Source organism: Trichogramma pretiosum, unplaced genomic scaffold, assembly GCF_000599845.2.
Source record: "Trichogramma pretiosum strain Unisexual culture from Peru unplaced genomic scaffold, Tpre_2.0 scaffold10, whole genome shotgun sequence".
Classification (NCBI taxonomy): Eukaryota; Metazoa; Arthropoda; class Insecta; order Hymenoptera; family Trichogrammatidae; genus Trichogramma; species Trichogramma pretiosum.
In genome coordinates, this window is record NW_019641652.1 from 2,578,132 (window position 1) to 2,588,861 (window position 10,730).

The following is a 10,730-nucleotide window of genomic DNA, read 5'->3' on the forward strand; positions in this document are numbered from 1 at the left end:
AGACTTAAGTAATGATAACGTATATTATTTTAACCATTTCCAAAGTCTTTATTGTCATTTTTTGCAATGTACATCGTGTAATGCCATTTTTTATTTGTCCTAACAGCCTCTTTTTTATTTGATAGAAATCACACCTACGCGTGAATGAAGTTGGTTTTCTTCTTATTTATAAGTGATGAAATAATATAAGCTTGAGTTAAAAATATCTCATTTTATTTCATATGATTTGTTTAACTTTGCAAGTATAATATTTAACAACTCGCAGATAAAAAGTTACATATTCAGTATAAGTTACATTTCAGTAGTTAGCGCTAAATCATTTTTCAAATTTAATAAATATAACCCAACATTTACAAGAATCATGTTTCTTGAATAAAATAAATGAATTGTACAATCAAGTCTGCACTAAATGAACATAATTAAAAAAAAGAGGTTCATTACACAGTGGTCTAGCACTCATAGACAATAAATGTTTATTACGTCATCGCAGCATTCACATGACTCAAAAAAATGATTTAAACATTGTTTTATTCATTCAGTTACCGTAAATTGGCAACGGCTTGAACATTTTTCACATTATCGACCATTTCATATATAGATCGGTAACAGTAGATTTCTTGGTTCTTCAACTTTTCAATTTCTTTTATAAAAATTATTTTGTTTTTTTATTATCTAGTTCATAGATAAAAAATTAGTTTTTATGTTCACAAAAAATATAACACTGAATTCAATGAAATGAGTACACTAAATAAAGTTGCGATTAATACAAATGAGTTTAAAATGACCTTTTTTCAATACCTTTACTGAAAATGAATGTAAATACTCTAAACAAACCAAAAATCTGAATGTTTAGCAACATTCGCATTATTCTCTCTTACAAAATTCAAAAAAAATATTTGTTTTTTATTCTTGAAGCACAAAAGTGAAAATATCCTGACTTGAGCGTTTTTATAAATTTCAACCCAAATGAATTACATCGCATACACTTTTCAATGTTATATTAGTCATATAAACATCATGAATGATATGAAATATTTAATATAGAAATATGTATAAATATTTATATCGTCCTGTTGTAAAGCATAGTAAAAAAGCTTTTTTCAATATACATGATTGAATTCGTAAGACTGAGCTAAATTAAGACCTTACGAATCTCTGCGATATATTTTTTCAAGAAATTTGAAAAATAAATCGTGAGGTAATCCTCTGGAAATTTGTTGGATATGAGTATTCATTAAATTATAACTTTCTTCTTCATACACCGAATAGGTCAATTGCAATCCTAAATCATTGTACAACTGCTTGACTTTGGCAACTTTTTCTGGGTCTTCGTAACCGTAGCACTCCTAAAAGTCGAACAAGATTTTTGTGTAAAACAAAGGATCAAATAAATGAATCGAAAATAATTGAAAAAATTGACAAACCTCGAAAACCTTTCTTTGGGCCGGTGTTGCTCGCTGCAAAGCCACGACAGCAAGCCAAGAGCACTTGCCTTCCTGAATGTCTGTTCCATTTTTACCAGTGACTTGTGGATCGCCGAAACAATCGAGGTAGTCGTCTTGCACTTGGAAAAAGTGGCCCATTTCCAGTAAGATAGTTTTGGCCTGTCTGTGAACCTCCGGGTCCTTGACACCAGCCTGGTAGAAAATAATCGATCGGCGACATGAAGCGTGGTGTATTTTTTTAAATGATTCAATTTAAAAATCGTACTCACAAAATACATGGCAAGTTGAACAGGCATAACAAAAGAGTAGTAGGCAGTTTTATACTTGCAAATAGAATTGTATCGATCCATGGTAAACAAGTTAAGATTAGGCTTATTACCGAAATTCGTCGATAATAAATCAAGAGTCTGGCCTAAAGTCGTCCTATGCGAGTACTGCAATAAAGACATGAAAAAGCTCGTGTTAATTGCAGTTATTGGCGCTAATTAATGGTCAATAAGAAATAGTAACAACCTCCATGAGCGTCTCTAACAAGTCGACATAACAAGGTTGGCCTCTGAAGTGGGTTCTCAGCAATTGATAGGAGCACGACTCCAAGAGATTGCCGTCGTTGATACCAGCCAAGCCGATATTATTCTGGCGGTACCAGCAGGGTTGGCCACGCCGCATCTGTGAATGGTCCATTATGTCATCTAGAACGAGGAAGGATGCCTGAAACTGCGCATGATTTGCGTGATTATTCTGTAGTTCGAGTAGACAATCGAGTGGATTAGAAAACAAAAATAGTATCGATACGTACCATTTCAACGCACCATCCCAAAATTCGTGCCAGGCGAAGGTTGTCGTCTGTCAGCTCATCGGCCGGTACGAGTTTTCTGTAAGCATAGACTAATGAAAGGGCTCGATTTTTCTTGCCACTCGGGACATTGCCCTGCAGAACCTGTGCGAAAAAACCGATCATTTAGCACGTGACTATATACGAAAAGAGTATACAGAATATAGATAAAGAAATAAAATCGATCTTACTTTGGCCAGCCACTTGGTGGCGTCGGGCACGTCGCGATAACGTCCAGCGTCCGTGAGATCTCGCACGACGTCCGGCCAAAGTGCCATCATCTCTCGGCTCTCGTCCCTGGCGGTCAAGATGCTAGTCTGCGGCATCGAGTGCATGTCCTTTCTGTTCACGTCCAGTGTCGAAGCCATTCTGAATTGACAAAAGTAGACAAAATTACCTCGTGATGCATTAAATTATTTATACATTATTATATAATAGACTAGTTGCATTTAGTGCCGATTTCATAATATGCAGTATGCGAACTTGTACGTGCAGCGCATAGCAATACTGATAAGAATGAGAAAGCAGTAACGCTGTGCTCGAATCCGTACGTGAAATTCTAGAAAGTCTTTATAAAGCTTGAGATTCAGACGCGTTGAATGGGCTCTCCACGTAACGCTTGGTCAGCAATCATTGATAATACATTTCCCTCACATTGGCGAATTTTGTCGACTGCTCGAGCGTTTCAAAATGCTACTCATTTCAAAATAGAGAGTCGCACAAATTAAAGACGTAACTCGAGTCATTTTATAGATCTATGAACGATTGCGAGTAAATGAAACTGTATGCTGGCGTACTCGTTCAATGCACTGCAATCGGCACACATTTGTCCGTTACATAAATTTGTACGAGCCAGTTATATACCTATTATCGTTCAATGATAAAGTACAGTCATTTGTTCAAACGAGATTAATTGAGTAGAACGAGAAGAAATTGAACGTTGTCAAGAGAGGAAGAGAGTCAAAGTTGAGGTCGCACAAGACCAACTGAAAGTTCACTCTCTAACGTGCGCCTACTTATACTCATGGCTAGTAGCATTTTAATATTATTTCGAGAGTTATATTTTAATAACAATAGTCGCAACGAATGCGATACGAATCTGCAATAAGTAATTTCTTTTCTGCGCGACAATTACTTTGTCCCGATAGGCTGACGTGTGCTGCCCGGTCGGCTAGTTCGACCAGTAATTATAATATCTATTCCATTGTCGAAACACAGCCGATACATTGTTCGCAATGGTTGATAGACATTTACAAAAATGGAGCGCCGGTAGAGTATCTTACAGCTCTCGAGTAATAGAAAAATCACATTCGATAGAATCAAAGTTGTGACAATCATATATATATCTTGACTGGACACTTTTTCAACTCTTGATATGAAGGACGAGGTCGACAGTCGTCGCACATCTCCGCAGAACTCGCTTATTACGCTTACACGCGAGAATACATTTCTCGCTAGAGCTGCTTTTTACATGCTCGCTCGAGTCCGTCTCTCTGTTCAAAGATGTAAACAATCGTATCTATCGCGCGTGTCGTTCTTTCAAAGCGAGACTCATTGTCCTGTTCTCTGCGTTATCGTTAAGGCGAAAGAAACACGTATTTAATATGTTAGCAAGTAGTCGTAAAATCGACTAGAAATGAACTCCGCTGCTTCGGTTCTAAATATAAAGCACAATTATGTAATTAGCTGCGGAAATAGAGTAAACAAGTCAGTGTGTGTAATTGCTGCCGTCTGAAATGCATGCATAATATGAGCGTGGAAATCGGCAGGAAAAAAAGCGTATTTTCGATCGCTGCGCACGGAAATACGACGCGATGAGTCATTTATGTAAAGTCAAATCTATTACGTCCGATACTGCGCATGCTTAGAAATAGTAATTTAAATTAATTAGAATTGATCGTGCCGTGAGCGTGGAGCGAAGGAGCTCGGCTGGACTACATATAGGAGCGCGATTCTCGCGAGAAAACGAGGTAAATTTCAAAGTTTTATATGAATACGAGCGAGCAATTTACGATCGGCGCCGCACGTATGCTCGCGTGACGTGTCTCCGGCGCAAAAAGACAAAGCAATCGAATTTGTTATGAGAAACAATACGCGATAAACTTGAAAACTGTCCTCCGAGCGCGTACACTCATTTTTCCGATCGTTGACGTTCGCTCGTGAGCCGTAAAAACAGAACTATCTTTGATGAAATGAAAAAAAAACGCAGAAAAAGTTCCGTTTCGCAGCCTAAAGAATTGCAAATAATTGCCCGCGAGATTAAAACTGCTGCAGCGAGATAGGATCACCGAGTGTTGTTTACTATATGTTTGAAAACATCTGAAACGCACAACGTGCACTCGCTCAGGCTGTATGAAAGATTGACTTTGTAGGAGAAGCTCGCGCGCGCGTAACAGGTGTTTTCAGGCATCAAACAATGCTTAATTAATGTGTGCGCTGCTCTTTATTCAACTTTATCTTTTGTTTGCGATTTTCGTATTTATTAGATAAAAAATGTTTAGCGCGTTTATGAATAAGTTTACGCATTTTTATTTACGCATAAAATATTTAATTATAACCAGAATGAGCGTAAATTTTTACTCGATCTTTCACGCTCGAGGATGAGCGATAAAAAAAAGAAAGTTTTTCCAGCCAGATTGATGACAGCTTAGAAAGCACGCGTGCTTTAATATTTAATGTATATAATTATAAATTATTCGCACGAGAAATTGTCGGCACACTCGTGGCCACTCGAATAATCAGTATTAGCCAACGGTAAATGTACGCGAGCACTTTTTAATGCTAACTTTGCGTTCGTAAAATTTCGTTTTCATCCTCTCACGTATACATTACGCGCCCATGATTTATCAGAATGTGAGCCTAGTGCACGATGCACGCTATATAGGATGCATCCGTTGCATCAGAGCAAGTTCGGTTCACTCGTCGCTTCGTACGAATCTCGATTTTTGTCCATTGAAATGGGGGACAAAAAAACGTGTCAAATGGCTAGTTACGATAACCCGATTTCTTATTCACTTTCGGAGCCGACTTTCCTGTCTTACGGCATTTATGTCCATCCGCACTGGCGACACATCGCAAGCTACGCTATTTTGAAGCAATATGTATTAACTTTCACATTTCATTTCATCTTTTTCGAAGCGCTTCAACTCTTTGGACTGACCATTTCTATCTCGGGGTTATTTTTCCATTAAAAGAACCAACGAGAAGACATCGCTTTCGCAATGTCAAGTGTTTGTTAAACACTCATTACCATTGCTAAGTACATATGCGGAGTTCACGGAAAGCATATCGTTTTGATTTAAATGTAAGATTCTTTGCAAAAGTTCAGAATCGCGCGACTATTGCTTTAATAATATATCATATCTTTTTTTTCTACACGCACATATTATTCAACATCTATGTGGATTGTGAAGTAGTCGATTCGTTTTATCAATACTCCATTATCAATCAATTTATGATGACTAAAGATACTTTCAAAGCTACATTTTTCCACTCAAAGAGTATAAAATCAAAAACAGAAGACAGCTTGCATTCACTCAATCAATAGCAAAGTAAATTTTAAATCTCGCATAGCGCATCATTTTGCGAGTTGCCGAGTAATCTACTGCACTTATCGTCAGCGATAATAAAAAAAATGCGATCCAAGACGTAAACAATAAGTGCAACGTCGTACCTGGTAGCCTTTGCGGCGAATAACAATGTGTACGTGCGAAAATACATGAATGAAAAAACAAACGACTTGGTGCCTTTTGTACAATCAACGTGTAACGAAGAGATCGATGAACTCCACCACATATTGCACGCATACAAAGTTGAAGTATTTACTCTTGGCGAATCATCGACGCAAACGAGTTATCGAAATGCAAAAATACCGAAAGGATTGAAACGAGTTTTTCGCTGGTATGCATCTATACAGCATGCGAAACGGAGCGCGCAACGAAGCGCAAAAAGAAATAACGCAAGATTGTCGCGCGCTGCTCAGCTACATAGTATTATAGATGTATGCGGGCTTTGTAAACAAAAGTGATAACATGAAGAACTCACCGGAGCCGGCTGCAGTACAAGGGTTCGGCTACCTGCCGTTGCAAATAATTATCATTGGCGAAAACACGTGAAACTGCAGCTCGAATTATGCTCTTGGAGCTGCTGCGCCTCCACAACGAGCCGGAGGCCATTCTAATGACTTGCTTCGATCACGTAGGCCCTCTTTACTATCGATATAATCCTCCAAACTTTTACCTTCCTTTTTAGCCTAATCTTAATTGAAATGTCCACAGTTTTGACTCTTATTGAGATCCACACATACACGCACTATCGTACGAACTGCACAAACACGACTAGAGAATTAACGCCCGTACGAAATGTACTTGTACTCTCGCCGAGTCTGCGGTTCCACTAAGCTAAGTATCGCTCATCCTCTCTATAGGCGGTTCGCTGCATGCTCCGATGAAAGCGTAAACACAGCGGGCGCGAGAGAGAGAGACAAGCCAAGTGCTGCTGCAGAGGTAATACTTCGATTCGATGAAACATTATATACCAGTCGAGTAATTTCATGATTGTTATGTATTATAGGCAAATTACTTGCCATAGATGTCGCTACTGATACCTACACATTGGCGATAGCGGCGCTAGATTTTATTTTTTGTTTAAAACATTGTTAGCCTTTTTATATTGTTAATTTATATATATTTATTAGTATATGAAAGCTGCCAAATAAAATATACATTATGCAACGCGAAGATGTGAACTGTTTAATTAATTGCAATAGTCGTTAATTATTGTATAAACATGAACAATTAATAATTTTTTCCTTACAAATATGGGAATAACTCGACCAAAAAGCCAAATGAATTGAATCTATATAATTACATTTTTTTGTCTTTACTTTTTTCAATTTCCTAAACATGAACAATTATCGAATACACATTATTGACTGCATATATTCTTTCGATCCAAAATGTACATATTTTATAACAAAGTAATATTGTTTTTCTTGATTTCACTCAAAATTCATAATAATAACACAAAATGTTCTAATAATATTCACTTTTTTGGTTTCAAAGCTGATGGTGCTGGCAATCTATACTTTTCCATTTCAACAAACGAATCACCAAAGGAATCTACGTGGTAGCAAAAGTATTCTGGACACTTATATTCTGCATCTTTTGATGCTCCTGCATACCCTACACCTGAAACAAGAAATTAAAAAATAACATAACTTTATAACATTATTCATATTTGGCATATTTAAAATAAAATTAGAAAAAAGACAAGTTATTCTATAATATTGTAAACCTTCACTTAAGAAGTAAACGCAAAATCATTTGATCTATTTACTCACGCTCATTTGGAACTTTGACAACTTTTTCACTTAATCCTGGTACTTCAGGAATATCCTCTCCACATTTATTACTTGTATGTTGATCTGATGTTAGACTTCTGTTGAGTACCACTAAACACCTCTGAAAATTGTAAATAATATGTTCATGAGTTGAACATTAAAATCAATCTGTATGAGAGCATTAAAATTATGAATAAATTTATTGATTGTGTCAAATTATTTATGTATTTGTATTTCATTCATTGAATTCGGCATTTATTGATTGGGTTAATTTATTAAAGTTTAGATTTAATTATGATATCTAAACATGTTTGACCTCAATGCGTGCTAACCGAAGTAAACATCTTAATATAAAAAAGTTTATACTGGACAAATACCTTTGATACGAAACGGGGAGCGACAATTCGTAGCATTTTGACGAAAATTTGACGTTTTTATCTCTATTATAAATTAATATTCTACCGAGTGCTGTTGAAAAACTCCGATATCGTAGCAGACCATCAATGTACTACATTCTTTTGTAGCAGAAGATTCTATTTTGCCATTGGCTCGAAAGTCTTATGCTCGATTCTGATTGGTGAACGTTATGTAATGTCACCAGCTGATCGGATGGCTGTCCGTCTATAAGTCCTTCGTAGCTGTATGCGAGATTATTAAGTAAATATGTTTTTGTGTTAGAAGAAATTATTAATCAATTTTGGTTATCAGTTAAATTTTAATCTATTTAGATTATTGTTCTTAAGTCACGAAAGTAAATTTGCTTGCATGTAGTATATATTTGTCAGTGTAAGATTTGTTTGAATTCATAAAATTCTTACCATTTTTGATTGTTTACATTTTAAAAAGGTCGAAAAGTTCACTAGTTAATGAACACGTAAATGCTTTTTAATTAAGAACAATAACCATATCATGTTTACAAATTGTATTTTGTTAATCTTATTCAATCTTTCTACTTAACCTAAACTGATCAATGCAACACCTATTTCAACCTTATCAAATTCAAAATAAACAATCATTGAATAGAATCAATTCATAATAAGTTTCAAATATTTTCAGCTAGCATCATGCCAGGACTACTATATGTGATTGAAAACTTTGGATACTTTGATAAGCCTGATGGACAAGACCCAATTGGGAAAATTTTGGGATTAGCCCCTTATGGGGTAGTTACAGGAACATGGTGTACATTGTTTGATGCTTGTTTAGTTTCGCATTGCACAAATGCTAAACAGTTCTTTAATACTGCTGGCTACTGGATGGTACCATTAACTGGCATGTGTTTGGCTTTTTCTGGAGTTACCTATGTCTCAACAAAGATTAGAAAGAAAGATGATAAAGTTAACTACGTTCTTGGTGGTATGGCCTATTTTGTGTTAAAATATTGATTTATTCAATTTTACATTACTTGACTTTATTCACTCTTAAATTTGATGATAAATAATATTTTTTATATTTTTATAGCCCTTGCCTCTGGTAGCATTTTACACGCATGGCAGAGACATCCAATGATTAGTGGATGGGGTACAGCTCTTATGGTTTTCATTGCTGTCATGAAGAAAGATCAGCGACAACATAATTATAAAACCAAAAATATTTTGTTCCCTGAAGAAATGCCAGTCAGAGGCTATTTCTCCTGGAGAAATGTACCATACCGAAACTTCAATCCAGAACCATGGAGACCTTTTGATAAATTAGATTATTACAAAAATTTTAACTATAAACTTGAAAATTGAATCAATTCTTAGCTTGATACAACCAATCGTCGCCTATTAATTAAATGTTGAAAAATATTATTTAAAATAATATATTGTATGCAAAAGTAAATAAAAACAATATGTTGGTAGTTTATGAACTTAAGCTTTATTTATTAATCTTTTTCATCTATGAAAACTTTCTTGTATAAATATTTACAATAATTTATCGTTGCTTATTTTTAAATGGGCTATTTATTGATGACACTTTATATTACGTCAAAGTTTCTCCCTTAGTCACCTAGAATAAATTCAATGCTAAATATAAATCAAGAAAACAACTGGGAATTACAAATGTGACATTACATACACAAGCCTCCAAGTATTCAATTCTTCGCTCTAAAGTCGTTAATTTCTCGTTCAACACTGCTAAACGAGATCTACAGGACATATCTGTAAAAGTAAAATCAAAATAGAATATTGCTAAGACACAGAGAACAGAGAAAGTAAATTTTGATTTACCGAAAGAATTTAAAAAATCTGTGATTTTTTTTATACTGCCGGTAATAACTTCAATGTACTCGCGATTAGCCCAATCTTGTTGAATTTGTTTTTGTATCGCTTCCCTGTGAGTTGACATTTTGAATTGTTGTGTAAAACTATAAACTCACAAATGTCAATGGTAATCGGTGCACGGGGCACAGTCAAAGTTTTTTATACAGTTTACGAACTCACGAGAAAATGTCGCATTTGTGTTTACGACAAAGAGTAGGTGTGTACTATCTACTCGTTCGTCACGAGGCGAGTAAACTAAACGCTTATGTGCCATTAGTTTGGCAGTACTTTGCATCGAACTATTCAAAAGATTGTTGTGATGCCTATTTATCTTGAACAAATTTTTAGACAGAAAATATTTTGATTATAAAACTTAATCAATGATCCATTATCAAGATGAATCTTGGGCTAGCGACCTTAATACTTTAATTCGATCAACTATTAAGTTCAAAACTACCAACTTGAAGAATTTGTATGAATATAACAATAAACCTTATGTTTTGTTCCGTACTAAGAACCTTAGCTGTCAAAAATGCATTTATAAATTATACCACTCATTCAAAATAAATGTTCTATAAATTATTAATCAAGGGTTCTGAAAATTTTAGGTTATTGACTTTGAACAGTGTTGAAACTTGAGTCATATTGTTACAATCTCTTAAACATTTTCATCTAGTTGAGATAATCAATATAGAATCATGTCATAAATTGTAGAAAAAGACAATTTTTAACATACAAATTTAGCCAAAATATGAATAAAATATTGTAAAAACACAAAACAAAACTCCCAGCGGAATTCTATTAGAGAAATATTTATTTTATTAAAACTTTTATCAGAATAGATAGCTGTATCAATTTGATTA

General features: G+C 35.1%; 4 protein-coding genes across 6 annotated transcripts; 1 reads left to right on the forward strand and 3 right to left on the reverse strand.

Annotated features, from left to right (window-relative positions):
- Positions 1–196: 196 nt before the first annotated feature.
- On the reverse strand, positions 197–6,775 carry LOC106659088 (farnesyl pyrophosphate synthase). The gene is made up of 7 exons (XM_014381408.2): positions 6,325–6,775; positions 2,472–2,649; positions 2,245–2,385; positions 1,959–2,162; positions 1,715–1,879; positions 1,425–1,637; positions 197–1,346 (listed from the first exon to the last, which is right to left on the reverse strand). The coding sequence occupies exons 1-7, from the start codon at positions 6,453–6,455 to the stop codon at positions 1,146–1,148; spliced, it is 1,233 nt and encodes a 410-aa protein (XP_014236894.1). The 5' UTR covers positions 6,456–6,775; the 3' UTR covers positions 197–1,145.
- A 356-nt stretch (positions 6,776–7,131) lies between these two features.
- LOC106659091 lies at positions 7,132–8,125 on the reverse strand. The gene is made up of 3 exons (XM_014381412.1): positions 7,999–8,125; positions 7,622–7,742; positions 7,132–7,469 (listed from the first exon to the last, which is right to left on the reverse strand). The coding sequence occupies exons 1-3, from the start codon at positions 8,032–8,034 to the stop codon at positions 7,324–7,326; spliced, it is 303 nt and encodes a 100-aa protein (XP_014236898.1). The 5' UTR covers positions 8,035–8,125; the 3' UTR covers positions 7,132–7,323.
- A 66-nt stretch (positions 8,126–8,191) lies between these two features.
- On the forward strand, positions 8,192–9,464 carry LOC106659089. Of its 3 annotated transcripts, none has more exons than XM_014381410.1 (3): positions 8,192–8,278; positions 8,678–8,977; positions 9,083–9,464. In XM_014381410.1, exons 2-3 carry the CDS (start codon positions 8,686–8,688, stop codon positions 9,352–9,354), a joined length of 564 nt encoding a protein of 187 aa, XP_014236896.1. In that variant the 5' UTR covers positions 8,192–8,278; positions 8,678–8,685; the 3' UTR covers positions 9,355–9,464. The 3 variants fall into 3 exon arrangements, with proteins under 3 accessions (XP_014236896.1, XP_014236895.1, XP_014236897.1); XM_014381409.2 differs by lacking the exon at positions 8,192–8,278 and adding an exon at positions 8,286–8,407; XM_014381411.2 differs by lacking the exon at positions 8,192–8,278 and adding an exon at positions 8,287–8,372.
- LOC106659092 (probable protein BRICK1-B) lies at positions 9,463–10,664 on the reverse strand. Its single transcript, XM_014381413.2, has 3 exons — positions 9,835–10,664; positions 9,683–9,765; positions 9,463–9,613 (listed from the first exon to the last, which is right to left on the reverse strand). The coding sequence occupies exons 1-3, from the start codon at positions 9,950–9,952 to the stop codon at positions 9,587–9,589; spliced, it is 228 nt and encodes a 75-aa protein (XP_014236899.1). The 5' UTR covers positions 9,953–10,664; the 3' UTR covers positions 9,463–9,586.
- Between the last annotated feature and the right edge of the window lie 66 nt (positions 10,665–10,730).

Bases quoted from the DNA above. Each gene is read 5' to 3' on its own strand.
- LOC106659088 (XM_014381408.2), bottom strand. From the start codon at position 6,455: ATGGCCTCCGGCTCGTTGTGGAGGCGCAGCAGCTCCAAGAGCATAATT. The intron at 1,880-1,958 runs GTTGTTACTATT...TCTTTATTGCAG, and splicing joins TGTTAGAGACGCTCATGGAG to TACTCGCATAGGACGACTTT. The intron at 1,638-1,714 runs GTGAGTACGATT...ATTTTCTACCAG, and splicing joins TTCAACTTGCCATGTATTTT to GCTGGTGTCAAGGACCCGGA.
- LOC106659091 (XM_014381412.1), bottom strand. From the start codon at position 8,034: ATGCTACGAATTGTCGCTCCCCGTTTCGTATCAAAG. The intron at 7,743-7,998 runs GTATTTGTCCAG...TACAATTTTCAG, and splicing joins CTCCCCGTTTCGTATCAAAG to AGGTGTTTAGTGGTACTCAA. The intron at 7,470-7,621 runs GTGAGTAAATAG...TTCTTGTTTCAG, and splicing joins TGTCAAAGTTCCAAATGAGC to GTGTAGGGTATGCAGGAGCA.
- LOC106659089 (XM_014381410.1), top strand. From the start codon at position 8,686: ATGCCAGGACTACTATATGTGATTGAAAACTTTGGATACTTTGATAAG. The intron at 8,978-9,082 runs GTATGGCCTATT...ATATTTTTATAG, and splicing joins AGTTAACTACGTTCTTGGTG to CCCTTGCCTCTGGTAGCATT.
- LOC106659092 (XM_014381413.2), bottom strand. From the start codon at position 9,952: ATGTCAACTCACAGGGAAGCGATACAAAAACAAATTCAACAAGATTGG. The intron at 9,766-9,834 runs GTAAATCAAAAT...TTACTTTTACAG, and splicing joins AGATTTTTTAAATTCTTTCG to ATATGTCCTGTAGATCTCGT. The intron at 9,614-9,682 runs GTATGTAATGTC...AATTTATTCTAG, and splicing joins TTGAATACTTGGAGGCTTGT to GTGACTAAGGGAGAAACTTT.